This window comes from Sarcophilus harrisii, chromosome 4 (genome assembly GCF_902635505.1).
Source record: "Sarcophilus harrisii chromosome 4, mSarHar1.11, whole genome shotgun sequence".
Classification (NCBI taxonomy): Eukaryota; Metazoa; Chordata; class Mammalia; order Dasyuromorphia; family Dasyuridae; genus Sarcophilus; species Sarcophilus harrisii.
Window position 1 is genome coordinate 319549469 of NC_045429.1, and position 27786 is coordinate 319577254.

General features: G+C 37.4%; 1 protein-coding gene across 3 annotated transcripts in view; it reads left to right on the forward strand.

The window, feature by feature from the left end:
* Nucleotides 1–27786, forward strand: part of DNAI2 (dynein axonemal intermediate chain 2) — a 78915-nt gene that overhangs the window by 3045 nt on the left and 48084 nt on the right. The window contains exons 2-7 of one of the 3 annotated variants that reach the window (XM_031965747.1): nucleotides 4476–4518; nucleotides 12550–12740; nucleotides 14672–14833; nucleotides 16040–16161; nucleotides 22336–22478; nucleotides 23101–23214. In XM_031965747.1, coding sequence (XP_031821607.1) covers nucleotides 12558–12740; nucleotides 14672–14833; nucleotides 16040–16161; nucleotides 22336–22478; nucleotides 23101–23214 — 724 coding nt within the window. In that variant the 5' untranslated portion in view covers nucleotides 4476–4518; nucleotides 12550–12557. Of the gene's footprint in view, nucleotides 1–4475; nucleotides 4519–6739; nucleotides 6823–12549; nucleotides 12741–14671; nucleotides 14834–16039; nucleotides 16162–22335; nucleotides 22479–23100; nucleotides 23215–27786 lie in introns of those variants that run through there. The other 2 variants (XM_031965745.1, XM_031965746.1) reach the window with 2 other exon arrangements.

Consider the following 27786-nt stretch of genomic DNA (forward strand, 5'->3'; position numbering starts at 1 on the left):
TGGGGCCTAGATATGGCTCTAAAGTGGACTGGGTCTGTATCCCAAAGAGATAATAAAAAAGAGGAAAGGACTCACATGTGCAAAAATGTTTATAACAGCCCTTTTTGCAGTGGCAAGGAACTGGAAATTGAGTGGATGTCCATCAGTTGGAGAATGGCTGAATAAGTTATGGTATATGAATGAAATGAAATATTCTTCTATAAGAAATGACAAGCAGACCTATATCAGAGAAGCCTAGAAAGACTTACATGAACTGATGCTGAGTGAAGTAAGCAGAACCAGGTGTACATTGTACATTGTAACAACAAGAATATGCAATAATTAACTATGATGGACTTGGTTCTTCTCAACAATGTGGTGATTTAAGGAAATTACAATAGACTTTAAATGGAAATAGCCATCTGCATGCAGAGTGAGAACTATGAAGATTGTAGATTGAAGCATAGTATTTTCACTTTTTTGTTTGTCTTTTTTTTTTCTTTCTTGTGTTTTTTCCCCTCTTTTTCTGATTTTCTTGCATAACATGACAGATATAGAAATATGTTTAAAAGAATTACACATATTTAATCTATATTAGATTGCTTGCTGTCTTGGAGAGGGAGGAGGTGAGGGAGGGAGGGAAAGAGAAAAATTTAGAACACAAAGTTTTACAAAAATGAATATTGAAAACTCTCTTTACTTGTATTTGGGAAAATAAAATACTATTGAGGAAAAGACCTAAAGTGTGTTGTCCAGCCATCTTTCTCTCTCTGGGCTCTTCTGATCCTTTGGAACCCAAATTTTTGAAGGTTTCTGTCCATTAAAAAAAACCTGAGTAGAGCCTTTGGCAGACACCTAGTAGAGTGGGTCAGAGCAAAATAATGTTAGGCTACTGGAGTTGCAAATTCTCTCAACTAGCCACTTGTTACATTTTTTTTTTTTTTGAGACAATCAGGGTTAAGTGACTTGCCTAAGGTCACACAGCTAATAAGTGTCTGAGACCAGATTTGGATGCAGGTCCTCCAGGGCTACTTTATCCACTACACCATCTAGCAGTCCCACCATATTACTTTTGAAAAGCTGTTACTGGATCTTTAGTAGCATTGAGCTACTGAAGGTATCAAACAGGATCATAAATTAACTTTCATTGAGCATGGCCTATTATGAATCAGTAACACAAGATAACTTCTTTAATAAAATGTCACAGGAGGTGTTTATAATTAAAAGAAATGATAAATTAAAAATTATAACTTTCTAAATTTCATAGATATTAGTGTCCTTCATGAATAGATTGCTACTCTGCCAAGGACTAAGACATTAAGGTCAAGTTTTGATAGCTTGTCCCTTCCACTAATCCCATAGGATCCTCCTATGAAGATTTGATTCCTGAGAAATACTATTTTGCTTGATTTATAGATATCTTCACCTGCTATGAGAGAGGTATATGAAATTAAGGTAGTAGCCATTAATTTGGAAGCAGGGATTACCTAAATTGAGAGGGAAATGGGAGTGGTACCACAGCAGATATATGAGAAAACTTTGAGGGATGTGTTGGATTCCTAGTCATTGGTCATGAGTTTGACCAAGTGGTCTAAAGCCTGGTTTGAGCAAGACTAAACAATCAGAGGCTCTCCCCTTTCAAGTCAGGATCATTGGAAAAATTTTACTAAACCTTCTATTGTAAACAGTTGATTATGGAATAGCCCAACACCCAGTAGAGACACTATATTTCCTCAGTTGCATTGTATAACCAGGTTGGAGCCAATATGAAAAGGGCAGAGGTTGGGAAGTGGGTCTGTTGCCAATCTGGACATGAGAGTTATGATGTCATGTTTGTGCTGGGGGGGGTACCACTCAGGTAATAATAATAATAAAGATGAATAGTTTTTTTTTTTCTTTCAGCATTCCGTTTTCCCCATTACCAGAATATATCTGAAAACTGTCAAAACTGAAACTAGTCTTGTGTACTCACATTTAGAGATGGGAGTGAGGGAAAGCAGTTTGCAACTAAAATCAGAACAAAAGCCTATTTGGGGAGGAGCGTTTTTCTTTACTTAAAAGCTTCATCTGAATTTGGTAGTTATCTAGTTACACAATGCAATGATTCTATTTATCACAGTCCTCAGTTAATTTCTCTCACATCCAACCTTAATTTCTCTCATGTCCAACCTTTGTTGGCGTCCATGGCTCAGGGAAGATGGTAGGAAAGTGGTTTGGATGGGGCAGCAGTAGTCCCATTGGGTTTTGCTTTGGAGCAAATTAGATTGTAATTTTTTATGGATCTAAGAAATTTAGTTCAATTCATTTCAATTTAAGGATTTATTAAGTACTTTCTATGCTCATGCTGCAATAGATAGAGTTCCAGGTATGGAAACAGGAACACTCCTCTTTGTGAGTTCAAATCTGGCCTTAACCACATATTAACTGATTAACTTTGATAGATTTTGGTCTTCTCAGCAATACAATGATCTAAAACAATTCTTTTTTTGGGGGGGGGGCGGGGAATGGAACTGATTTGGTTCATCTCATTGTTGAAGAGAGTCACGTCCATCAGAACTGATCATCATATAGTGTTGTTGTTGAAATATATAATGATCTCCTGGTCCTGCTCATTTCATTCAGCATCAATTCGTGTAAGTTTCTTTAGGCCTCTCTGAAATCATCCTGCTGGTCATTTCTTACAGAACAATAATGTTTCATAACATTCATATACCACAACTTATTCAGCCATTCTCTGATTGATGGGCATCCATTCGTTTTCCAGTTTCTAGCCAGTACAAACAGGGCTGCCACAAACATTCTTGCACATACAGGTCCTTTTCCCTTCTTTAGCATCTCTTTGGGGTATAAGCCCAATAGTAACACTGCCGGATCTAAAGGTATGCACAGATTGATAGCTTTTTGAGCATAGTTCCAAATTGCTCTCCAGAACGGTTAGATGCATTCACAATTCCACCAACAATGTATTAGTGTCCCTGTTTTCCCTCATCCCCTCCAATATTCTGCATTATCTTTCCCTGTCATCCTAGCCAATCTGAGAGGTGTGTAGTGGTATCTCAGAGTTGTCTTAATTTGCATTTCTCTGATTAGTAATGATTTAGAGCATCTTTTCATATGGCTAAAAATAGTTGAATGACTTTTGATTAGAAAAATGTAGAATTATTTTAATTCTGAGGTGCCATCTCATACCTATCTAGTTGGCTAATATGAGAAAACAGGAAAATTATGCATAATGAATGGTATGTGAGAAAAGTGGGACACTAATGCACTATTGGTGGAGCTGTGAATGGTTCCAACCATTCTGAACCATTGGAACTATGCCCAATGGGCAAGCAAACTGTACATACCCTTTGATCTAGTAATATTACTACTAGGTCTGTAATATAAATCCCCCCAAAAGAAGAAAGGACCTTCATTTACAAAAATATTTATAGCAACTCTTTTTGTAGTGGTGAAAAAAAATTGGAAATTTAGGAGATTCCCATCAATTGGGGAATGGCTAAACAAGTTGTGGTACATAAATATAATGAAATACCATTAAAATTCAATGTAAAACAATGTTTTACATGTAAAATCTAAATGTAAAACAAATAGATTTCAGAAAAACCTGGAAAGATTTGTATGAACTGAAACAATGTGAAATGAGCAGAACCAAGAAACATTGTACACAGTAACTTGTGTTGTGTGATGATCAGCCATGAATTACTTAGTGCTTTTCACCAATACAGTGATCCAAGATTCAAAGGACTCATTGAAGAAAATGCTATCCATATCCATATAAAGAACTGATGATCTCTAAATACAAATCAAAGCATACTATATTTTCACTTTTTTCAGTTTTTTTCACAACTGTGACTAATATGGAAATATGTTTTATATGATTTCATATATATAAAACATCAAATTTCTTATTTTAGAGAGAAAGGGAAAAAGGGAGGGAGAAAAAATTGGACTTCAAAATTTTGTAAAAGTAAGTGCTAAAAATTTTTACATATAATTGAAAAAAATAAAATACTATTTAAAAAGACTAAACACTTTTCTCACAGCAACTTTGTAAGACAGGTAATGATAATAGATGACATTTATATAATACTTAAAGTTTTTATAAAGTACCTCATTTGATTACAACAATCCTGCAGATGAAAAAACTAAATCTGAGAGAAATTCAATCATTGCGTAGGGAATTAGAGTTAATAAGTGTTAGAGCTGGCATTCAATTCCAGGTTTCTCTTGAATGCAAGTTCAGTCCTACTCTCCAATATACTACACAACTTTTACAGGGAGGACTTAAGTGACAAAGGTTTAACCAGAGTACTCAGACTCCAAAATGCTATCTTTCCACTGCTGAAAATAAGTTACTCCACATTGTATTTTAGGGGATTTGATGTGTTATTATTGTTTTTCAATTGTGTCCAATTCTTTGTGACCTGATTTGGTTGTTTTCTTGGCAACAATAGTGGAGTGGTTTGTCATTTCTTCTCCAATTTATTTTACAGGTCTGGAAACTGAAAGAGTTAAGTGACTTGCTCAGAGTCTTACGTAAGTTTCTGGGGCAAAATCTAAACTTATGGTTTCTTGACAATCTATCCACTACTGTACCTAGCTGCCCTAGATGCACTAGAAGTTACATATTAATTAATCAATCAGTTACTTGGAATATTTTTGACCATGGATTTTTCTTTTCCAGCCCAGAATCTCAAATTAAAAGTGAAGAGTAGGGTTCATAGAGCTTTCGAAAGGACTTCTAGAGAATTTTAAGCTATTACTTCAAAATTACAAAGCAAGATTACTGTCAATAAAGTTTCAATTCAGGAACAGAGTATTTATCTAATAGGAAAGAAAAATGTGTCAGAAATATATTTGTGGTGTTGAATCACAAGATCAGTAACATTTAACCTCAAGGACTCCAGAATGAGAGAAAGGCATTAGAAATTGTGGCAATCCAAACAATTGCAAAATTATTAGAACTGGAGATCTTTTAATCAGTCGTCCAGCCAGCCAATAAGTATTTATTAAGTGCTTTTATTATGTGCCAGCAATATGCTAATATGATTAGCAATCATACAACAAAAAGGCCAGAAAAAATTTTGTTCCTTACCTCAAGGAGTTTACATTCTAAATGAAGACATGTAAATGATTCAATACATTCAAGATAAATATTCTATTACTAGAATATCCTAGTTCAACTTAGTCATTTCAGTTATAGAATGGATACTTTTTCATTCTCCTAGGTAGCAAAGTGGATAGAGCAGTGATCCCGGAATCGGGGAAGACTTATCTTTCAGTTCATTTCTGGCCTCAGGTACTGAGTGACCCTGGACAAGTCATTTAATCCTGTTTGCCTCAGTTTCCTCATCTATATAAAGTGAGAGAGAGAAAGAAATGACAAACCACTCCAGTATCTTTTCCAAGAAAACTCCTAATGGGATCATGAAGAGTCAGACATGACTGAAAAATAACTAAACAACAACAAAAATGTGCCCAAGCATTATGCTAAATGCTTCTTATTTTTCTCTATGTTTTCTCTATTCCTATCTTCCTTTAATCAAACATCTTACTCCATTTCCCTGTCCCAAGTCCTATCCTTCAAAGTCAACTTCAAAGATCTTTTTACTCTTTCCCTGACCCGTGAGCCTGTAGGATTCTCTCATAAGCTGCTTTGGACTGCTCCTTACATTCATTTTTTTTAAATATATTTATTTAATATTTCTCCCCAGTTACATTTAAAACAATTTTTAAAAAAAACTTTTGAGTTCTACATTCTTTCCCTTATGCTCTTTAGATTTACACCCACTTACCCAACTAGATTCCTTGGGCAAAGCAGCCCATCATTTCTATGGATATCTCATAGAATTCAGAGCTGAAAGACACTTAGAGCTCATTTAGTCTTAACTATTTCATATAGATGAGGAACCTGAGGCTTCAAGGAATTGAAATGAAGAACCAGAACAAAATTTTAGCCCAAATCCTCTGGTTCTAAGTTTAACATCTTCACATTGTGAATAACCCCTTGGTGAGAGATAATATGAATCATTTGCCACATTGGAAATCAGGAGGAATTGGTTCTAGTCCCGCCTGTGATACTTGGTAATGGTCTGACCTTGGACAAATCCAGTAACCTGCCTCAGTATTCTTGTTAGTAAAATGGGTATAATGATATTCCTGTTGCTTACTTTGAAAGATTCAAATGACTTAATGCAGGTGAAGTGCTTTGCAAACTTTAAAGTCTTATGGAAAATACCAGATCCTCAACAAATATTTGAGAGAAAATGCACCACGGGGATAAGACACTAGACTGGGAAGTTTCAATGCCTGCTGCAGGCACTGCTTCTCTAATTTTGGGCAAGTGACCTCATTTCTAGCTTCTGTAAAATGAGGAGCTGATTACATGGATTCAAAAGTCTCCTCTAGCTCTAAATCTGTGGTCCTGCTTGCAAATCTCTGTTCACCAAAGATGCTATTCCAGGAGCTCTCTTTAAAGCAGAAATGCCACAACATGCCAACTCCCCAGCATTCTACTCCTTTCAACATTCTCCCCCAACCCCCACTTTGAGAAGTGTTTTTGTTTTACTTTTCTTGATAACCCCCAGGGCTAAGCAGTATTTGCCACAGAGCAGGTGCTTGATAAATGCCTACTTATTGACCGGATGACTACGTGTCCACCCAGCCTCCCCACCGAGCAACTTGGGGGGACGTCACGTGGCCTCTGGGACTCCTCTTTCTTTCTGCTGGCCCCGGCCAGGGTTGCTAGGCAACGTGTAAACTTTGCAACTTGCAGCCGTTTGAGAAGCCCTTAAGACCCCGGACCGTCTAGTCCCCACCGGCGGGCGGAGCAGAGAGAGGGTAAGGGAAGGGCGGCGGGGGTGAAAAGGAAGGGACACCGAGAGGGTCAGTATTTGAGAGTCACAATCATTGTAATAAATTAATAGCGTTGCAATAAATTCCGTAAGGAGGAGGGACGAGGGGGATTGTAAAGGCTCTGTTTGAGACATCTCACCCTTGAGAGATTAGCTCAAGATTTAGGCGTATCGGCTCCGCCTCCTCAACCACCTAGCCCTCTCCTTTCTGCCAGTTCCCCTAAATCAGACTCCTTTCTTTTCGGTTTCTGGGCAAACATTGTTCTTTTTATCTCCCTCAAGCAGCTTACATCCTTTGAAAGACACATGGAAATAGATAAGGGACCCGTTAGGGTACATATCGCATAGCTGTAGAGGTATCTTACAGTAGAAGGTTCTTATAAGCGACTAGGAAGTGGGGAACGGGAAAGGAGCATTGTAGGAAGGGGGATTCCCTCGAAGGAAGCCTGGAATTGATTTTAGGAAGCGGAGGGAATAAGTAAAGCCAGTCTATCTTTGAGGGACAGCCAGTGCAAAGACCGGGATAATGGAGGATCCAAAAAGATTGGAGACAAGGCCAGGGTTGTGAGGTTTCAAGTGCCAAACGGGAAACTAACTTTTTGATCCCGGAGGTATTTCCCCTTCCATCTTCATCTGGCATGGGACAGATATAATCACTTTCTCATCACCTCCATTCACATTTTCCCCCTTCACAAATTCCCGATCTCCCCAGCACCAGTTTCGTTCAAAGTGGCTGAGTTTTCCGGGTAAAATTTGGTGGTACCTTTGCTCCACTGAAGGAAAATTTGCTCTGATATAGTAACAGTCTGGCCTGGGGTGTGAATGAGCCCCCCAAGCGATAACTCTGTGTCCAGACTCTGTGTCCCTCTCTAATCCCTAATTCAAGGCAATATTTTAAACAATCTCTTTAAAGAACCTTCAGTGATTCTCTGTTGCCTTCTTGGCATTCAAAACCACCTATAATATGGCTCCATTGACCTGTCAAATCTTATCTTAGGCTATTTTTCCTTTTCCTACTTTGCATTCCTAACAAATTCTGACTGCTCTGGACCCCCTATTCACATCCTGCATATTTCCATGTCCATGTTTTTGCTCAGACTGAAGCACGGGTCTATAAAAACTCTTTTTTCCCCTCATTTCCCTTTGTTAAAATCTCTTCAAGATTCAACTCAGATGCTACTCTCTTCCTTGCTCCTTTCCTACTTCTCAGACCTCTCCCCTTTCCCCATGGAAGTTAATCATTCTTTCTACAGATGACTCATAGCCCTTTGTCCAAACCTCTCCTTTGTGTTTCTTATTTCCCTTTTGCACTACCTCCTGACCTGTGCCTCCCAGAATCTTTAGTTTCCTTTGGAGTTCACTCAGCTCAATTCCTACAGGGAGCCTTCCCCGATCCACCCAGCTGCAAGCTACACTCTGGTCTCCCTTCCCCATTATCCTCTATTGTATTTATCTTGTACATATTATATTAATATTTACATGTCTGAAAATACTGCTGTTTTGGCAAAATATAAGTTCTTTGAGGGCAATTTATATTGAGGGATATACACTTTGTCTTTATGTCTGTAACACAGTACTCTGCACAACAACAATAATATAATAGCTATTATTTATTAAGCACTGAGCCATTCACTGTGCTAAGCACTTTACAATTATTCTCTCTCATTTGAGTGATAATAGCAATAATCCTGGGAAATAGGTGTTAATATCCTTATTTATAGATGAGGAAACAGGCAAAAAGAGGTAAGGATCGCACAACTTGTAAATGTGTGAGGCTGGCTTATATATTGTACCTCTTAGCTGCCACAGCACATAGTAGATTTTAGATGAATATCTGTGGTTTTGTTATTCTCACTTTCCCTTGTTTTATAGTTATTAGTATACATTTCTTCCTTCCGCATGTTAGATTGTAAACTCTTTGAGGTTTATTCTCAAAGAATTTACAGTCTAATATGGGGAATGAGGGAAGAATTTATTAAAAGAGAGAATGAGAGAGAAAGGAAACAAGAGGGGAAAGGAGACTATGAGATGGTTAGACAAACAGTAGGAAAACTCAAGCTTGATAGAATTTTTTTCCCCTCAGTGTTATCTGACTTAGGATGTAAACTCCTCCAAGGAAGGGGAAGTATCTCTACCATTCTTTTAGGCCCTAGCTCTAGGCATTGTGCCACAAGTTAGGAATCTTACCCATAGGTTTTTACTTCAGAGAAATAAAAGAGAGGCTGACCTCCCCATTTACAAGGTTGACCAGCAAATTTGGGAGAATGGGGCTGATTGGGCCTCATGAATGCAGGCAAGCTAGCTTTTAACTTTGATTGTCTGGGCACTGTCATGCCTAGATTTTTTTTTTTTATTTTTTTGTGATTTATTTTGATTTTTTTTATTTAATAGCCTTTTATTTACAGGTTATATGTATGGGTAACTTTACAGAATTAATAATTGCCAAACCTCTTGTTTCAATTTTTCACCTCTTACCTCCTACCCCCTCCCCCAGATGGCAGGATGACCAGTAGATGTTAAATATATTAAAATATAAATTAGATACACAATAAGTATACATGACCACCGTTATTTTGCTGTACAAAAAGAATCAGACTCTGAAATATTGTACAATTAGCTTGTGAAGGAAATAAAAAATGCAGGTGGGCATAAATATAGGGATTGGGAATTCAATGTAATGGTTTTTAGTCATCTCCCAGAGTTCTTTTTCTGGGTATAGCTAGTTCAGTTCATTACTGCTCCATTAGAAATGATTTGGTTGATCTCGTTGCTGAGGATGGCCAGGTCCATCAGAACTGGTCATCATATAGTATTGTTGTTGAAGTATATAATGATCTCCTGGTCCTGCTCATTTCACTCAACATCAGTTCGTGTAAGTCTCTCCAGGCCTTTCTGAAATCATCCTATTGGTCATTTCTTGCAGAACAGTAATATTCCATAGTATTCATATACCACAATTTATTCAGCCATTCTCCATCTGACGGGCATCCATGAGAATTGTCTGTTCATATCCTTTGACCATTTTTCAGTTAGAGAATGGCTTGATTTCTTATAAATTAGAGTTAATTCTCTATATATTTTGGAAATGAGGCCTTTATCAGAACCTTTGACTGTAAAAATATTTTCCCAGTTTATTGCTTCCCTTCTAATCTTGTCTGCATTAGTTTTGTTTGTACAAAAACTTTTCAGTTTGGTATAGTCGAAATTTTTCTATTTTGTGATCAGTAATGATCTCTAGTTCTTCTTTGGTCATAAATTCCTTCCCTTTCCACAGGTCTGAGAGGTAAACTATCCTGTGTTCCTCTAATTTATTAATAATTTCATTCTTTATGCCTAGGTCATGAACCCATTTTGACCTTATCTTGGTGTACAGTGTTAAGTGTGGATCAGTGCCTAGTTTCTGCCATATTAGTTTCCAATTTTCCCAGCAATTTTTGTCAAACAGTAAGTTCTTATCCCAAAAGCTGGGGTCTTTGGGTTTGTCAAAGACTAGGTTGCTATAGTTGTTGATTGTTTTGTCCCTTGAACCTAACCTATTCCACTGATCAACTACTCTGTTCCTTAGCCAATACCAAATAAATGGTTTTGGTAACTGTTCATGCCTAGATTTTAAATGTTGCCTCTGTCTTTGTTCTGAAAGAGGGCATAGTGTGGCTGTTGTCAGATGTTCCTATCATTGGCCTGGGGAGCTTTAAGTTATGAAATTGAATCTTTTAAAAATAGTATCTCTGCAAAAGAAATTTTTGTACTGAAGGATAACTGTTCTATTATGTTTTGTGAAATCCATAGAAGTTTTGACTCAGAATAATTGTCTTAAAAGGAGAGCCTGTGTAAACACACATATTTCTTCTGTAATGACTAGCAACTAGTAGCCCTCAGCTCCTATAGGACAGGGAATGTGTGCCATGTTGCTGGGGCATTTTCTTTCTTCCTTCCTTCCTTCCTTTCTTTCTTTCTTTCTTTCTTTCTTTCTTTCTTTCTTTCTTTCTTTCTTTCTTTCTTTCTTTCTTTCTTTCTTTCTTTCCTCCCTTCCTCCCTTTCTTCCACACTTGGGATTAAGCAACTTGCCTGGGGTCACACAGCTAAGAAGTGTTAAGTGTCTGAGGACCTGAGATCAGATTTGAACTCAGGTTCTCCTGAATTCAAGACTGGGGCTCTACCCTCTGTGCCACCCAGCTGCCCCCTATTTTATTTGTTTTTAAAGAATTGGTGCCAATGTGATAAATGAAACAAGAAAATAATTTTGACATTAATTTCCATAAATCTCTGGTTCTTCCTTAGTGAGACAATAGATATGGAATTAGGGAGATCTGGATTAGGATCCCACTACAGACATTGGACAAGTTACTCTACCATGAAAGTCAGCGTCAGCTTCCTCATCTGTAAAATGAGGATAATAATCTCACCTCCCTCATAGGGATGTTTCTTGAATCAAATTAGAAAATATATGTAATGTATTTTACAGATCTTAAAGTGATACTTAAGTGCTAACTATTATTATCAAATTCTCTGAACCAGTTTATTCATCTGTTAAATGGTGATAACAATAATATTTAACTTTCAGGGTTGTCATGAGAATAATAGGATCCTAGATTTAAAGTTGATGTGAATTTTTTTGTCATTGTTGAGTTTTTTCAGCTTTCTCCAATTCTTCATGATGGGATTTTCCTGGAAAAGAGACTGGAATGGTTTGTCATTTCTTTCTCCAGTTTATACTAAAGTCCAGAAAAAAATTAAGTAATTTGTCCATTCAATCAATAAACATGGGAAGTGCGACCTGTGTACCAGGCACTGCCCTAATGCTAGAGATATAAAGAAAAGCAAAAGGCACTCCTTGTCCTGAAGGAGCTCACAAGTCTAATGAGGGACACAACATGCAAACTACTATGTACAAAAAAATCTGTAATAATAATTGGAGATTATCAACAGAACTAGCATTAAGGATAGCTGGGTGGCTCAGTAGATAAAGAATCAAGTCTGGAGTCAAAATAACCTGGGTTCAACTTTGACCTCAGATACTTCATAGCTGTGTGACATTGGGCAAGTCACTTAAACCTGTTTATCTCAGTTTTTCATCTAGTATCCTTGTCAGAAAACCCCAAGATGGAGTCAAGAAGAGTTGTACACTGAAACAATTGAACACAAACATACATGCACATGCACACATACAAGCATGAATGCACACAAAATGATCTGGAGAAGGACATGGCAAACCACTTCGGTGTCTTTGCCAAGAAAACCCCAACTGGGGTCAGTTGATTGTTTTGCTTCCTTCTGAAAGGGAACCAAAATTTCATGATTATGTTAGAATTAAGTCAGTGTGTCTGACTGTGGCTAATCAGACCAATAATGGCTCAGAATGTTCTGTCACAGGTCAAACACAAATAGTATCTACGAACATTTGGGGTGGCTTTTCTAGTTTTTGCACATCATGCATTTTTTTCTGAAGTAATTCAATGCCATGCAGAGCAATCCTCTGTCAGTGTGTCCCATGTCATGGGATTCTAAGTCAGCGTCCTCGCTTGTTTTAAACCTGATGTAAAAGGAATAGTATCCTAATGCTCCATCTTATTCAGGTTAAGTTAGTTTTTCCTAAAAAGAAATTGAAACTTCAATCTCAAACTCAACAAGCCCCAAAATAAACTCATTATTTTTCCCCTTAATGGTTCCCCTCTTCTTAACTTTCCTATTATTGTTGTACTGTTACTTGTAGTCACCACCATGGAGATCGTGTATGTTTATGTGAAGAGACGCAGTGAGTTTGGGAAGCAATGCAATTTCAGCGACCGACAGGCAGAGCTGAGCATCGACATACCGCCCAATCCAGAACTTAATGAACAATTTATTGTACGCGATCCTGTGGACAGAGGAATTCAGTGTTCCTATGATATGTCAGAGCATGAGGTAACATCTTTCCCCATCATGAGTCAGGGTCTACTTGAAGGTGTGGGGTGGTATGGTCATCAAGACTTGGGTAGATGGAGAGAGTGGAGAGGTAGCAAGATTACTTCTTGTTTTCTCATGTGCTTATTCCCATGATGATTGTCATGTAGACCCTTTTCAGGACCAGAAAGTCATTCCCCCATCTCATACACCTTTGAGGAGAGGGAATCTTGAACTTTCTAATAGTGTTTTTGTAGAGTCAACTCAGTGTTTGGGTTTGTTTTGTATGTTTTTAATGATCCCTTCAAATAAAATATAATGTAATTTCTCAATTTTCACACATTGAACCAATCTTTCCTTAGGTTTGGGGACAGGGGCTATTCTTATGATTTCATTGGTTCAGAAAAAATACCCGATGAAGAAATTCCCTCCATCAGTGAAAATCAGCACATTTTCTGTAATTTATCATCTTAGAATTGCTTAGAGTTTTGGGAAGTTAAGTGATTTATCCAGTGTCACAAAGCCAGTATGTGTCAGAGGAAGGACTTGAATTCAGGCTTTGAGGCAAGTTTTCCATTTACTACACCACACTGCCAAAGAAAGCTACTGAGAAAAACCAATCAATAAAGTAACCATGTCAGAGCACCTATGCAACATTTGCCTTGGTATTAATAGGTCTTTAATACATTCTCTTTCCTTTGGAACCAAGGATGTTCTTTGCCTAGTTACCTGCCTTTTGATGTTTTCATTGATATTATTGTCATCATTGTGTATATTATTCTTCTGGTGCTGCTTTCTTTGCTTCTGTGGGGGAATTCTCTTTATCTTCTGAAAGAGAAATACCCATCACTAAGACTCCAGTGATTGTGGATCAAAAATAGGAGACCAAACTGAAAGAGATTTATTGGCATACTAAGTAATCTGTCTTTGCCAATAATAAATATTTGATTTTTGTTAACATTACAGAATCACTCAGCGTACTAACCAATAAGTAGCATCCTAGGGCATCTTAGGATAGGAACATAATTTCATAGGAGAGGGAGTGGTAGAGAAAGGAGGCCAGTCAAAGGAGAAAAGGAGGGTAGGGAAGGGGATGGTTTGTAATTGAGAATGCAAGTGGAAGGATTTATAATCTGAAAAAGAAAACATTTCCTGTTCAAGAGCAAGAAACAAAAAAAGAGACCAAATGCTTTTATAATTGTGAAAGCAATCTTTTCAGACAAAACAGCAGGGTCTCTTATTTAAAACACAGAAAGTAGTTGTTACAGCAGTGGATGAGACCATCTGTATTAACATGTCCATTAATAGGGGCTGGGGACTTTTAAATGTTAGACCACCATGAGGTTGGGGGATTGATTTCTGCATTATTAGTTCATCAAGATATAATGAAATTATTGGAGTTCCTATTTTTCTTTCACATTCTGCATGACTTCATGTCTTCCAATTTTTAAAAAATTTCTCATGGTTCTCATTCCTTAATAATATTCTATTCACCATAATAAAAAAATTTTCACTATAGCATATACCATAATTTGTTTTCTAGCAAATGGGTATCTCATTGATTCTAGTTTTTCAAATGAGCTCTTGCTGAAGCAAAGCAATCTTTTATCTCAAGCCTCAAAGGAACTCAATACTACCACATAATTATTGTTATATGTGGGATCTTTCTTCTGTCTCAGACCTCCTTGAGCTGTTTTCCCAGCATAAGGACCACTGAGATCAAGGGAATGAACAGTTTAGTGACTTTTCTCCCATAATTCCAAATTACTACTTAGAACAGTTGAATTGGTTTACGGCTCCATGAAGCATTTGTGTGACTGTCTTTCCACAATCTCTCCAAAACTGACTGTTTCAATTTTTTTTGTTGTTTGCCATTTTGATGGATGTGAGGTGAACCTGAACTTTAATGTTTTGTTTTTGGTTTTGTTTACCTCCTGCTCTGCATTTTATAGGTCAATACAGAGAGATTTGAGATGGAGACCCGAGGAATTAATCACTTAGAAGGGGGCTGGCCCAAAGATGTGAACCCATTAGAGTTGGAGCAGACAATCCGATTCCGGAAGAAAGTGGAAAAGGATGAAAATTATATCAATGCCATCCTGCAGCTTGGTTATGTGAGATGAAAAGTTTTTTTTTTTTTCCTTCTCTCTACTATCCCATTCTCCACTCTTTGTCCAGACCTATCCCAAGAGATGATCAGAGTTAGCAGGAAATTCCATAATAAATTTTAATGATTAGTGCCCCAGTTCTGCAAAGATGACTCTAAAAGTTATAAAGGAACTCTTTTTCCTAAGGGATCCACAATCAATCAACAAATTTAATTTTCTAAGTCTCTACTGTGTGCTAGGCACCATGGTAGGAGCTGGCATACAAATATAAAAGTGACACAATACCTATTTTCAAGGAGTTTACATTCTACTGGAGAAATATGTTATGTTCACAGTCATAAAATAAATGTCAGTCACATTTTGGCACATACCTATAATTCCGTTTATTGGGGAGATAGATTGTTGGCTCTCTGGAACTCCAAAGTTCGGAGTTACAATGAGATTAACCAATTGGATGTCCTCACTAATTTCAGAACAATATGGTGAGTCCCTAAGAAGTATGTGGGGAAAGAGTTGAGATGCCCAAACTATTGCCCAAGGTGTGGCAAAGGGAAGTAGGCCAAAGTTCTCATGTCAATTAATAATGGAATTTTTATATAACTCTTGCACTTAGCCTGAGTGAGACTTAGTCTTTAAATGAGAGAGGGAGGAAAGGAATGCAAGAAGAAAATAAGAGAGGGAGGAAGGGAGGGAAGGAGGGAGGAGGGAAGAAGGAAAGGAAGGAAGAGAAGAAGGGAGGGAGGGAGGAAGAAAAGAAGGAAAGAAGGAAGGAAGGAAGGAAGGAAGGAAGGAAGGAAGGAAGGAAGGAAGGAAGGAAGGAAGGAAGGAAAGGAGGGAAGAAAGGAAGGAGGAAGGGAGGAAGGAAAGAAGGAAAGAATGAAGGAAGGAAGGAAAGAAGGAAGGAGGAAGAAAAATAAAGAAAAGAAAGGAAGGAAAGGAGGAAGGAAGGAGAGGACATCTTAATTCTTATATAGTTACTCCAGAACCACTCTTCAGAAAGCAGACTTAACTTTTTTCCCCTTCTCCCTCCTTTACTCATTTCTCAGCAGCTAGAAGAACTCCATAGTGCACTAGACATTATCTTGAATAGTTTCTGGGCATCCTGATCAAAAAATATCCCCTCCTCCAGTTTTACCCCTTCACTCTAGGTCTTTGTTCTTCAAAACCTGAATAGAATGAAAAGAATGATGGAAGCTGTTCTCTGTGTCCCAGGTGATGGAGCACTGCATTAAACAGAACAATGCCATTGATATTTATGGGGAGTATTTTGAAGAAGAGGATGCAGTAGAAGTGTCTGATGAGATTCTTTCAGCCAAAACCATCAACGTTTTCAGGTATCCACAGCAGAACCAGTTCTCTCTCTAATCTTGGGATTTCCCTCACATGTACTCCAGGGACGAGGTGCTACCAGTGAATAGGGAGCCCTCATCAGTCAACCATGAGAACTTAATGTGAAACTCTTGACAGAGAACCATGAGAATCACAGGATTTAGATCTAGTGGGGATCTCAGAGGCTATTGAGCCCAATTGTCTCATTTTACAGAAGAGAAAGTTGAGGCCCAGAGAAATGAAATGTTTTGTCCACAGTCACACAGTCATTTAAATGTTCAGAATTTGAACTCAGGTCTTCCTGACTCCAGGTCTAGTACACAGTCTAATATGGTTTTCATCATAGGAAGGTAACTTGTCATGGGAAAATACAGGCTAAATGGAGGGATAGAATAAATATACAAAGGCTTTAAGGACACAAAAGAAGCAATTTTTAAGCAAGTGGCAAAGGAGAAAGAGCAATGGACTTGGAGTCAGAAGCCCCAGATTCAAACCTTAGTTCAATCCTTTGTAAGCTATTTATCTATAGTAAATCAAGCCATAACAACCATTAGGATTCTGTTTTCTCCTCTGACAAATTAAAGACTTAGGGTAGCTAGATGGCTCAGTGCATAGAGCATCAGACCTTGAGTAAGGAGAAGTTGAATTCAAATTCAGCCTCACACACTTATTAGCTGTGTGACCATAAATAAGTAATTGCAATTGCCTTCTTTAAAAAGAAAAGGAAAAAAAAAGTCTGGGTTGTCTTGGATTGGAGCTTTTTAATCCTTTAGTGCCATGGACCCCTTTGGCAATCTGGTCAAAAGCCTGTGGATCTCTTCTCAGAAGGATATTTTAAAATTAGTAAATAAAATACTTAAGAGGACAAAGAAAAATACAATTGTATTGAAATATAGTTATAAAAAAAATTTTTTTAACAAAGTTCATGGACATCAGGGTTAAGAACTCTTGGACTACCTATATTTTAATGTCTCTTCTCATTATGTGAAGTCTGTCATATTAACAGAATAACAGATAAGTAAGAACACAAATACTTGGAGCAGGGACAGTTGTATACTCTTATCTCTGAACTGATTCAAAAATTCAGGAAAGGGGCTTCCAGACTCCTTGAAATGGAGTGATAAGCCTAGTTTGGGGAGGCTGTGTGAACTGTGGAAAGGGTGCTGTATTTGAAGCTTGTCGACCTAGCTTCAAACTCTGGTATTTTTAATTGTTTTTTAAAAATTTATTATTATTTAATACATATTTACTTTAGTCATCATAGTCTTTTTGAATATTTCTTTCCTCTCTCTAATAAGCATAATAATCATAAAACATAAAGTATTTAAAACCTAAAAAATATTTCTCAGAAATTATCTTATTTGATTCTCAAATCCTTGTGAGATAGGTATTAAGAGTTGTATTATTCTAATATTACATTTGAGAAAAATGATATTAAAAGAAGTAATCACACCCTAAAATGTCTAAGTGGCATGTGAATCCACATCTTGTTCTCCAGATCCCACAATCTAGTTCTATTTCATTAAGTTCTTAACTTAGAGACCACAAGCTTGTTGTTTTAAAAATATTTGATAATACATTTTAATTTAATTAATTTCCTTTGTAATCCTACATAATTTACATCATACATTTTAAAATATTTATCCAAGAAAGGGTCCATAGATTTCAGCAGTCACAAGGGTGTATGACACAGAAAAGATTGTATACCTCCTAGCTCTAAATAGATACTTTTATAGTAAAAATTGAGATTATAATTGAAATTCTAGAGATATTAATGTATGTACAAATTCATGACAGATTTCTTTTTAAAAAATATATTGAATTTCTCAATACACATTCAGGCATTTGACTAATTGCTGTGAAAGATGTAGAAAGCATGGCCCCTGTCCTCAAATAATTTAAAATCTTATTAGGAAATATTTGCCTGATAAAATGGGAGGATGGAAATATTATTGGCCTCTGATACTTCCTAGCTGTGAGACCCTGAGTAAGCCACTTAACCCTGTTTACTTCAGTTTCCTCATCTGTAAAAATCAGCTAGAGAAGGAAATAGCAAACTACTTTGCCAAGAAAACACTAAATGGAGTCATGAAGAGTTGGATGTGATTGAAGTGACTAAATAACCACCGCATGTTCTATAGGAACTATAGAAACTCTCAGGAAGAGATCACACTGGACTCATTCCTATCTGGAAATGATAAGATACCTTTCCCTGTAATTGAAGACTCACACAATTTCAGAAGTAGAAGAGATTTCAGTGGTCATCTAGTACCATCCCATACCACCTATCCCCACCCTTATACACATTCAATAATTCCCTTTAGAAAACAATGTTTTAAAACTATTCACAGAGCTAGGGGGAGAAAAGAGCCAACCTAGAGCAGTTGAGTCACCTAGCAGTGTCTATTATGTAAGTGCTGCACATAGAAAGAAAAGGCAAAAAGCAAACACTCCCCCCTCCCCTCCAAAAAAAATCTTTGCTCTCAAGTATCTCACAATCTAATGAGGGGGACAACATACAAACAGTTATGTCCAAATAAGATCCATACATGATAAATTGAGAGTTATTTCAGAGAAGAGGTGTTAAAATTAGGGAGAACCTGGAAAGGCTTCCAGTAAAAAGTGAGATTTTATTTTATTATTTTTATAAATTTCAATAGTATTTTATTTTTCTAAATATATATAAATATAGTTTTCAACATGTATTTTTATGAAAGTTTTTTTCTGACTCACTCCTCCCCAAGACAGCAAGCAATCAGATATAAGTTAAAATACATACAGTTCTTTTAAACATATTTCCATATTTGTCATGTTGTACAAGAAAAGTTACACCAAAAGAAAGGACAAAAACATGAGAAAGAAAAAAAACAAACCAAAAAAGATGAAATTGCTAAATTTCCATCCACATTCAGTCTCCATGGTTCTCTTTTTGAATGCAGATGTCTTTTTCCATCAGAAGTCTATTGGAATTGCCTTGATACCCCATTGTTGAAAAGAGATGCATACATCACAGTTGATGGTTACTTAATCTTCTTGCTGCTATATACAGTGTCTTGGTTCTGCTCATTTCACTTAGCATCAGTTCATATAAGTCTTTCCAGGTCTTTCTGAAATCATCCTGCTGATCATGTCTTTTAGAACAGTTATATTCCATAACATTCATATACCATAACTTATTCAGCCATTTCCCAACTGAAGGGCATCTACTTGGTTTCCAGTTCCTTTCCACTACCAAAAAAGGTTGCTTGCAAACATTTTTAAAAACACATGTGGGTCCTTTTCCCTCTTTATGATCTCTTTGGGATACAGGCCCAGAAAAGACATTGCTGGACCAAAGAATATGCACAGTTTGATAGCCCTTTGGACATAGTTCTGAATTGTTCTACAGAATAATTGGATCATTTTAGAACTCTAGCAACAATACATGTGTCCCAGTTTTCTCACATCCCCTCTAGCATTTATCATTATCTTTTCCTATCCTCCTAACCAATATGAGAGGTGTGAAGTGGTACCTCAGAGTTGTCTTAATTTGCATTTCTCTAATCAATTTCTCTAATTTTTTTTCATGTGACTAAGAATGGCTTTAATTTGTAAATCTGAAAATTGTCTATTCATATCCTTTGACCATTTATCATTTGGGGAATGACTTGTATTCTTATAAATTTGAATCAGTTCTTTATATATTTTAGAAATGAAGCCTTTATCAAAAAAACTGGCTATAAAATTTTTTCTCCAGCTTTCTGCTTCCCTTCTAATCTTACCTGCATTAGTTTTGTTTGATCAAAATGATCTAATTGGCATTTCATAATATTCTCTAGTTAAAAGATGGGATTTTATCTGAAAATTGAAGCCAATGGATGAAGATGAGGATGGAGAGCATTCCCATTCTAGGCATGGGGGATGATCAGTGAAAATGCACAGAGTAAAGATAGAGGGTCTTTTGAGAGGAACATCAAGAAAACCAGTGTCACTGGATGGTAGAGTGATTGGGAGTGAATGAAGATGCAGGGAGTGGACTAAGATATGAAAAGACTGCATAAGTAGGAAGGAATTAGATTATAAAGGTTTGGAAAGCCAAAAGGAAGATTTGACATTGGATCCTGTGTGTGATAGAGAGCCACTGGAAATGACTGAATGGGAAGGTAGGAGTGATATGGTCAGATCTGTATTTTCAGAAGGTTAATTTAACAACTGAGTAGAAAAAATGTACCAGAATAGAGAGAGGGAGATCTTTCAGAAGATTATTGCAATAGTCTAGGTATGAGGTGATGAGGGCCTGCTCCAGTGTCAGAGGAAAAGGGATACATGTGACAAATATTGCAAAAAGTGATAAGATTTAACCATTGACCCTTATAATTAGGGAATGGGGAAAAGTGAGGAGTTGAGTTTGACCCTTGAGATGTCTGATAGAGTGATAACAGTAATATAGGAAATTAAGAAGTAGGGGAAGGTTGGGAGAGGAAAGATAATGAACAGTTTGGAGCATGTTGAATTTAATCCATTTTGAGATGTCTAATAAGCACATAGAGATTCAAGATAGGAGGATGGGGAAGACATAAATCTAAGGATCATCTGCATAAAAATGAGAATTGAAACCATGTGTTGTTGCTCTTGCTCAATCTTTTCAGTCATGTCCAACTCTTCATGATCTCATTTGGGCTTTTCTTGGCAAAGATACTGAAGTGGTTTGCCCTTTCCTTCTCCCGCTCATTTTACAGATAAAGAAACTGAGGCAGACAGAGTTAAGTGACTTGCCCAGCATCACACAGCTGGTATATGTCTAGATCAGATTTGAACTCAAAAAAATAAGTCTTCTCAACTCCAGGCTGGCTACGCTATCCATGCTGCCACCTTAGTTGCCCTAAAATTAAAACCATGCTTACAAACAATTTTGTTATTTTGTGGAATAAAAGGTTGTTTGTTTGTTTTATAAAGCTCTACATTCATTCCTAATCTATTCATTGTTGGCACAGCTTTATGTTTTACAGACTTTAGAAGTTTGAATCTGTTAAATCTGAGTTAATTGGTTGAAATGCCTTATAATTGGAATCTCTAATGCAACTACCATCAGAAATTTGAAGGCCAAGAGTTCTCTATCTAGTCCAGTCTGCATTTTCTCCTGCACTCCAAATGCCAAAGCACTGAGTTTAAAAATTGATCATAAAAAGCTCTTGGAAGCCATTCAAGGTGCTCTGGAAATTCAGAATTAAAAAATAAATTACAGTGGCCTTCCAACTACTTTATAAAGTTTAGTCACTACTCTCTGAACAGCTCAATAAATTGGTTGGAATGAGCTTCCCTGTATATTTAAAAGGAGTTTCTGGCCTCTGAATAAGTCTACTTGCCAACTGATTGTGCCTAGCACATAGGAAGTGATTTATAAATATTTGTTGACTGACTTTTTAACTAATCATGATGGAAAGAACTGAATCCATGAAGACTTGAAGCATTCTCTTAGTGTCAGGCCACTAGGCAGCATGACCAGTAGAAGCTCAGGTCAGTTATGTTTTTACTCCTATGAAAAACATCTTCCATTTGGTTTAATTCTTGTAATACTTTTGGGCCCCAATGGGTTGTCTAAATATTGCTCATAGATGGCAGGACAAATATAGTCTGAGATCTGGCCCATTATAGTAATAATGTTACTATAGGTAGTAATAATATAATTATTATATATATATAGTTATATTATATATAATATAATTATATATATAGTTATATTATATATAATATAACTAATAAAGTTATAGTAATAATAACAATAATTATAGTTAACATTTATGTAATATTTTTAGGCTTGCAATACACTTTACAAATATTTTATTTGATCCTTGAAACAACCCTAAGAGGTAGATGCTATTATTATTTCCATTTTATGAGGAAACTGAATCCAGAAAGGCAAAGTGATTTTCTCATTCATACCTTCAATGTCTAAGGATAGATTTGATTTTCCTGACTGCGAGTCTAATACTCTACACACATACCTGCTCCATCTAGCTTCCAGGAGGAAAGCTAAAGAGCTAAAGAAAGCTGGGTTACCCATTGATCATCCCTCCCAGCCTTACTAATGGAGAAGTGACACAGTTCATCCCAAGAGTCAGACTTTGCAGGATGTTTTTCCCCTTCTGTTACCCACTGGGGAAGCCTGACCTTGCATGTGATTTTGTTTTACTCAAAAGGGACCCACATGAAATCAAACGTACAGCGAGCCATCTGTCCTGGCACCCTGATGCAAACCGTAAGTTAGCTGTGTCGTATTGCTGTCTGGATTTCCAGCGGGCTGATGCAAACATGAGCTATGATTCATTCATCTGGGACCTGGGTAAGAAATGGAAAGAACACAACAGAATCTTGCAGCTTGGCTGGTGGGAGTGGGAGGGGAAGGGCGGTACCCCAAAGTCTTGGGCATAGAACATCCCTCAGCTGAAGGAAAATAACTCCCGTTGAAAGCCACTTCTTTGAACAGGTAATGTTATTGTATTAGTGAGATTTTTTTTAAGGTATTACTGAGTTTATACACCACTGACACACATAGAACCAGATAACATTTTCTATTCTAAATTATGGGCAACGGGGTGGCTCAGTGGATAGAGTGCTGGTCTTAGAATCTGGAAAACCATCTTCCTAAGTCCTGAGGAAGACTGCTTCTTGAGTTCGATTTGAACTCAGGAAGATGTTTTTCCAGACTCTTAAGATCAGCACTCTATGTACCATGGTACCACTTAGCCATCCAATTGCAGTGTTGCAAGTAGCAGTGATTATAAGAGTTAAGGTTTAAGAGGAGTGGAAAGCTATAAAGGAGCCAGGTCATGAAGAGCTTTATATGTAAACAGGATTTTTTATGTGATCCTGGAGGCAATAGTTAATTTAATTAAGATTTTCTTCCTCCCCATCTCTCAAGCCTTCATAATTTAAATGTCACCTTTTCTCCCCTTTTTTAATAGAAAATCCTAATAAACCAGACATCACCCTGAAGCCATCTTCTCCCCTTGTGACCTTGGAGTACAACCCCAAAGATGCACATGTCCTGATTGGAGGCTGCTACAATGGGCAGATTGGTAAGGGGACACTCAACAACTAACTACCCATTTCTCCTTTAGTACTTGCCTAGGGCCAAACTTCTTCTACCTCAAGTCAAAACATAAATGCCAATTTGAGCCAAGGATTTATTAGTATCAAAGAAAACCTGGAGGCTGGGAGTTTCCGGAGCTCATAAGCAGACACATAGAAGATGAGTAAAGTCAGGGATTCATAAGATGCTTCCACTAACCTCAGGCTGCTGTGGTTCAAGCATGTCTACTCTTGATTCCATTTGGTGTTTTCTTGGCAAAGATCCTAGAATGGTTTGTCATTTCCTTTTCCAGCTCATTTTACCAGTGAGGAAAATAGAACAGCCACTCAGTAAGTTTCTGAAGCTGAATTTGAACTCAGGAAGATAAGACTTCTTGATTCCAAGCCCAGTGCTCACCATTTTGCTACCTAACTACCCACTCACCCCAAGAGGTATCCCTAAATTCCCTAAGCAAAATTCATTTAAATTCATTGTATTTTTTTTTTTTTAAATAAGAGATAGGGGGCAGCTAGATGGTACTGGCTCTGAAGTCAGGAGGACCTGAGTTCAAATCATGCCTCAGACACTTAATGCATCCTAGCTGTGTGACTCTGAGCAAGTCACTTAACCCCAATTGCCTTAGCAAAAAATAAATAAATAAATAAATAAAATGAGATAGCATGGAGCATTTTCTTGGGGGAGAGGGGAGTAGAAAAATGTTACCAAAGTTCAATTTAGAGATATAGCTGGGGCAGGGGGAAGAGGAAGAAAAAATATAATCCTGATTATTTCAGCAATATGATATAGGAAGATTCCTTTTGAAGGAGATGGGTCTGGAGGTCTGGAGATAAGGGAGTGAGTAGAGTTTTTATGGTTCTAGAAGTCCTCTAATTCCAGGCAAAACTTTAGAGGGGCACTGGAATCCTGTTATCCCTCCCAGCCACTACCTCTACACATACACATTACTCTGCTTGCAAACTCACTTTATATTAACTTTTCTCTCTCAGGTCAAAAGGCTATCTAGTGGAGATACACATATATACTATGAAATACTACTCTTGTAACATGAGGTAGGAGCCTTTGTTACACAATATTGAAGAAATATTTTCTTTCTAATTGGCTCATTACCCCCACTTCAAAATATACTTATTAGGCTTAAAAGAAATTTGTGGTAAATTGTTTCATTCAAAGGAACAGGCCATGACAGTTGCAACTGGAAGGATTGGGTTTTTCTCTCCACACATATTCTTCTTCCCCACCGTCAGAAGCAAATTGTCAGAGCTGGGTTTTTTTGTTGTTTGTTTTTTTTCTTCTCCCACATGGTACTCCAGACCAAGGAGGAAACAAGAATAGATAATGTAGCTGTACTTTGGATATCTCTCTATCCTCCGGTCTGGTATTTTGGCCTGATGTGCTCTCACTTCCCCTGGCTGGTTTTTCATAGTCTGTGCATGTTTTATCCTTCTTTAATCAGCACCCTGTTTCTGCTCCTGGTCTCCAAACCTCTGCTGTCCTCCACTGGCAAGTACCATCAAGGACATGATAACTGCAAAATTACTACTTGCCTTACTTTTCTTCCCTTTTCATGGCTCCTGGCAGAATGCCTGGTACTGGGCCTGCAGAAACCGTCCCATGAATCATATACTAAATACCCTTGATAATTTTCAGGGAAATGCTTGGCTCCATGCTGAAAGAGTTATGGAATGAAGCAGCAAATCCTGTATTGTCCTTTGCTCAGGTTAGCAGGTAAGACTGCCTCTAAGCTGCATCAGACAGGATTGAAGACTAAGCCAGAAAGAATGGCCTACTCAGTAGACTTGGAGTTAATTATCTCCACTCTATAGACATCTCTCTTCCTGCCTGCAAAATGAGTCATGATTTTTGAGGGTTTTTTTTGCTTTTTCTGTGAGAAGTAAGGGAGGAGTATGGCTTCCCTCACCCTGGTAGAAATAGTGAACTATTTGAACATGGCAGCTAGTACATGTACTGGCCTAAGTTAGCTTTAGATTGGAATTCAAAGCTCCAGCTGCTGCTGCTACCTTCCCTTCCCTTCCTTCCTTCCCTCCTTCCTTCCTTCCTTCCCTCCTTCCTTCCCTCCTTCCCTTCTTCCTTCCTTCCCTTCTTCCTTTCTTCCTTCCCTCCTTCCTTTCTTCCCTCTTTCCTTCTTCCCTTCCTTCCTTCCTTCCTTCCTTCCTTCCTTCCTTCCTTCCCTCCTTCCTTTCTTCCCTCTTTCCTTCTTCCTTCCTTCCTTCCTTCCTTCCTTCCTTCCTTTCTTCTTTCCTTCCTTCCTTCCTTCCTTCCTTCCTTCCTTCCTTCCTTTTTTCCTTCCTTTCTTTTTTCCTTCCTTTCTTCCTTTCTTTCTTTCTTTCTTTCTTTCTTTCTTTCTTTCTTTCTTTCTTTCTTTCTTTCTTTCTTTCTTTCTTTCTTTCTTTCTTTCTTTCTTTCTTTTTCTTCCTTCCTTCCTTTTCTATTTCCCCTTTTGGGGTAGACTCTAGAGATAAGCTTTAAATGACTGTCCCTAAGGATGAGGGTCTGTGGAGCCATCTAGTGCCAGGAAGACCCTAATCTTTTTCTAGTCTCCCAGGCCTAAACCTGATCCTCTCTTATGCATAAGCATAGAGTTGAAAGGGACCTTGTACTGGAGAGGTTGGTTACATAAATTCCTTGGGCCTAGCAGTATAACAGCATAGTATTTGTTGTTATATGACAGAAACTTTAAAAAAAAAATTAAAAAGTTCAGCAAAGCTGATACCTTGAAACTGTCTGACATTATATTCAGTATTCCATATCTTTGGTGCCTCATCTCTGCCAAAAAAAAGAAAAGAATTACCTTCTCATATTTTATCATCTGAAAACAAGCTTAGTCATTATAATTCCACAGCATTTGGTTTCAATTGCTTTGTTGTTCTTTACATTTACTTCACTGTAATCAGTGTGCATCATTTCCTTGGTTCTACTAGCTTCATTTTGCATCAGCTCATATAAGCTTTCTCATGTTTCTTTGTTTTCATCATGTTTGTTTCTTATTGCACACAGATATTCCATTCCATTCATTCATCATAATTTGTTTAGCCATTTCCCAGTTAATGAGCATCCAGTTTCTTTCCAGGTTTTTTTTCCCCTACTGCAAAAAACACAGCTTTAAATATTTTGGTTGTATATGGAGTCTTTATTTTTATCATTGGTCTCCTTGCTATCTTGCCAATTTGCTGAGTTTTAGGTGAAATCTTATAGATATTTTTATTTGCATCTCTTGTTATGATTTGTAATATTTTTAAAAATGATTGTTCATAGCATGCACTTCTTTTGAAAACTTTTCATATCATTTGGTTGCTTATCTATCAGAGAATGGCTTTTGGTTTTATGTAATTGTATTTAGAGGGAATTCGAGATTCCTAGGAGCTAGGCAATAGAACCACTGGAAAAATCTGTGCACTACATTAAAAAGTGAAAGAATTACAAAATCACATTTTGCAAGTTGGAAGGGACCTTGAAGTCATTTAGTCTAAACTGTACACCAAAGGCAAACCTCCTATAATTGACAAGGGATCATCCAACCTCTATTTAAGGGCCTTAAAAGAAGGGAAACTAACTCATCATTTCTGAAGGTGGCTTATTCCATTTCTGGGCAATTCTGATTATTAGGAAGTCCTTCTTGATGTCTCTCCTAAATTAGCTTCTTTGCCACTCCTACCCATTGCTGCAGGGTTCTTCTCATCCTACCATCCCAGTCTTCTTTTCTTCCAGTCAGAAACATGTTTTGTTCAACCACTGACTATACATTATAGTTTGAGGCCCTCCTGGCTGCCCTCATTTGGGTCCTCTCCAGCTTATCAGTATCGTCCTTAAAATACTTAAACCATTGGATTGTAAGGTCTTTGGGGGCAGGAACTGTCTGGTTTTTTTTTTTTTATTTGTATTTGTTCCTCAACACTTAGCATAATGTCTGTCCCAAAGTAGCTTGATAAATGTTTATTGATTATTGACTTAAGCTTAGTGCCCAGAACTGAAAGCCATAGTCCAAATGAGATTTAACCCTGGGACTATCACCTCCCTATTTCTGGAAACCAGCCTCCTCCTAATTTTCAAGATTATATTAGTTTTTGGGGAGAAGGGGGGGATGTTCAGAAGGAACTGCCATATCACTTGGCTAACTCAAGTTGAATTTGTAGTCTATTCTGTACCTTTCCCCACCATACCTTTTGCATATTCCTGCTTTCCAGGTTCAAGTCTAGGAACTGGTACCCTGTGAGTGCCTCTTTATGGCACACTCCATATCCTTTTAGCCTTTCAAGGTACTCTACCACCCCTCAAAGCCATGAGTTCATATTTAACAAAAGGGTTGCTAATGTTAGAGAGCAAATTCTGAGAAAATTCAGAAAGTGGAGGGGAGGGGAGACTTCCAGTAATTTTCCCTTCATCAAGATAAACTTCCTTGGGCTATTCCTGTTTTCTTTTTTATGTCCAGACATACCTTCTCCTTTCAGTGATGGAAGAGTTTGCATAAATCTCATTTACCAAATAACTGGTAAGAATTTTAAAATATTAAACTGAAGTCATTTTGTCATTATTTATTCAG